Source organism: Triticum aestivum, chromosome 1D (genome assembly GCF_018294505.1).
Source record: "Triticum aestivum cultivar Chinese Spring chromosome 1D, IWGSC CS RefSeq v2.1, whole genome shotgun sequence".
NCBI classification, from domain to species: Eukaryota; Viridiplantae; Streptophyta; class Magnoliopsida; order Poales; family Poaceae; genus Triticum; species Triticum aestivum.
The window spans coordinates 385,075,846-385,078,306 of NC_057796.1; the positions used below are offsets into that span (position 1 = coordinate 385,075,846).

General features: G+C 48.4%; 1 protein-coding gene across 1 annotated transcript in view; it reads left to right on the forward strand.

Moving 5' to 3' along the window:
* Positions 1–524: 524 nt before the first annotated feature.
* LOC123170476 (respiratory burst oxidase homolog protein B) overlaps positions 525–2,461 on the forward strand; it is a 7,803-nt gene continuing 5,866 nt past the window's right edge. Inside the window, exons 1-2 of the mRNA XM_044588345.1 lie at positions 525–1,219; positions 1,317–1,473. Coding sequence (XP_044444280.1) covers positions 670–1,219; positions 1,317–1,473 — 707 coding nt within the window. The 5' untranslated portion in view covers positions 525–669. The remainder of the gene's footprint in view (positions 1,220–1,316; positions 1,474–2,461) is intronic.

The window sequence follows — 2,461 nt, forward strand, 5'->3', positions numbered from 1 at the left end:
AGTACTTTTGCAATGTCTACAGCTATCATTGGCATGCAATATCATCTAGATTGTATTGTGTTGTTGATGTATCAACATCCACGGTTACTACACTGCACTGTAGTAGAATTGCAGAAACAAATAATTCTATACTTACACCAGATAATTCCTGCACGATTATCTGAAATAATGAGGTCTGTTATTTTAAACTTTTACCTACTGCCTTTCCTAGGAAGAGTGTAGCAACAACTTGACGCAGTAGCAGAATGTTTCAGGCTGTCACCTCACATATAGCTCATGGGCGTGCAAACAAAATACATGTGAACAAAAACATGGATTATTCCACTCGATGTATTTTATTCAAGCAAGTGGAACATTCCATTCGAATCATATGGAGCAAACAGACCACAATGATAGGTCAACAAGATTCCAAGTTACAGTTCACACCGCACCACTACAGTGACTAGTGCATGGAGCACCCGTCCCTTATAAATGGCCACCTCCCACTCGTCCCCTTCGCTCTCATCACGCGCATCCAAGAACGACCAGCTCTCCTCTTTTGCTACTGCCTGTGCAGACACGAGACCTCCGGCAGTGAGTTTCGGAGCGGCCGCGTTAAGTTCTGCCTCCGCATTAGCTGCGGTTTCCGGAGGCTGGGTGCATACGGGTGAAGCCGGTGGCCAGCCAGACATGCCTAACCGGGTGGGCAACGACTCCGGGGGCGGCGGCGGAGCGGGGGAGCCCGTGGAGGCCAGCGGCGGCGTGTACGAGACAGTCCTGCCACCGGGGAAGAGCGAGCGGTTCGCGGAGCCCGTGTCCGCGCCGCATGGAGGCGGGGGCGGCAGCGACAGCGACGAGGTGGAGATCACGCTCGACGTGCTGGACGACTCGGTGGTGGTGCGAAGCGTGAAGCCGGTGGCGGGAGGGGAGGACTCGGCGGTGACGCTGGAGAAGCGGTCGTCCTCGCACGGCCGTGGCGTGCTCCGGAACGCCTCCGCGCGGGTCAAGCAAGTGTCTCAGGGGCTCCGGCGGATCGCGTCCTTCAACCTCCGGGGAGGCGGCCCTAGCCGCATCGACAGGTCCAACTCCAAGCCCGTCGCCACGCACGCGCTCGAGGGTCTCAAGTTCATCAGCGGCACTAACGGCTCCGCCGAGTGGACCGCCGCCGACGCCGAGAGGGTTTTCGACAGAAAAGCCAAGAATGGGCGCCTCTCCCGCTCCAAGTTCGGCGAGTGCATCGGTAAAACACCTCGCCTCGAAGTACAAAATATTATGCGATTAGGACCGATTAATTGTGTGTACGACTGCGTCTTCACTACGGTTTAACAATGTCGCAGGTATGAAAGAGGCCACGTTCGCCGGTGAGTTGTTCGACGCGCTAGCAAGGCGGCGGAACATCACCGGAGACAGCATCGACAAGTCGGAGCTGCGTGAGTTCTGGGATCAAATTTCAGACACCAGCTTCGACAGCCGCCTGCAGACCTTCCTCGACATGTAAAAGCTGATTAAACTCCGGCCAACCCCATTATCTCTTATAATTACTACGTCCTCATCAGTTTACTTTGGTTTTGCTAAGAGCACTGCCATGTCATCAAAAGCTAACAATATCATTCACTCATATTATTTCTAAAAAACAATATCATTCACTCATGCAATAAAGTTGACTATAAGGTTGACTCTTAGGCTAGTAATTTTTTTTTCACTTTCCCTGTTCCTCTTTCTTCTCCTTTACTAGTATTAACTAGGAGCACCTTTAGGGCATTTTCAATGCAGGGTGCCTGTAGAGGCGCTTAGGCAAATAAAATAAATATCATAAAATTAAAAAGCTCACGTAAGCGTTCTCCGTTCCAACACTAGCCCCTAGTATAGGCGCTAACAAACTCCAACGAACGTAGCTATTGCGCCCAGATTTTATCTCATGCGCCAAGCAAACTACCTAAATGTTGGACTCCTACTCTCGCGCCGATACCAAAATATAAGCGCTGGACTTCAAGATTACCAGATTGCCTCCAGCTAGCGCCGCCATTTGAGATGCCCTTAGAGGCTGACTCTTGTATTAGAGCACACTCCCTTCCTTTTTACTTGTCTTTCTTCTTCACATCGACAAAAATAACATGTAAGTAGGCTTATAACCCATTATTGTATTTCCTCTAAGACATAACTAGATGTGCCCTAAGTATTACACATCAAAGTCCTATGTAATTGATTTTACGTGAAAATTCTTACGGGTATTTTCCTTTTTTTATGTTTAATTGAGTCATTTTTTTGTGAGGACTAGGCACATACTAGATTTTCAACGTTTTGTAATTAGTCTAGACTACGGTCCTCCCCATAGATTTGGACTTAATTATCCATCTAATCTTGTCAGCGTTTTTTAATAACTAATCAAGCTCAAAAGTACCCATTTCAAGTTGGTTTTAAAGGAACCGTACACTGAAGCAGCCGTCACTAACTAATACTAGTACCTAACTCTTTTCTTAAT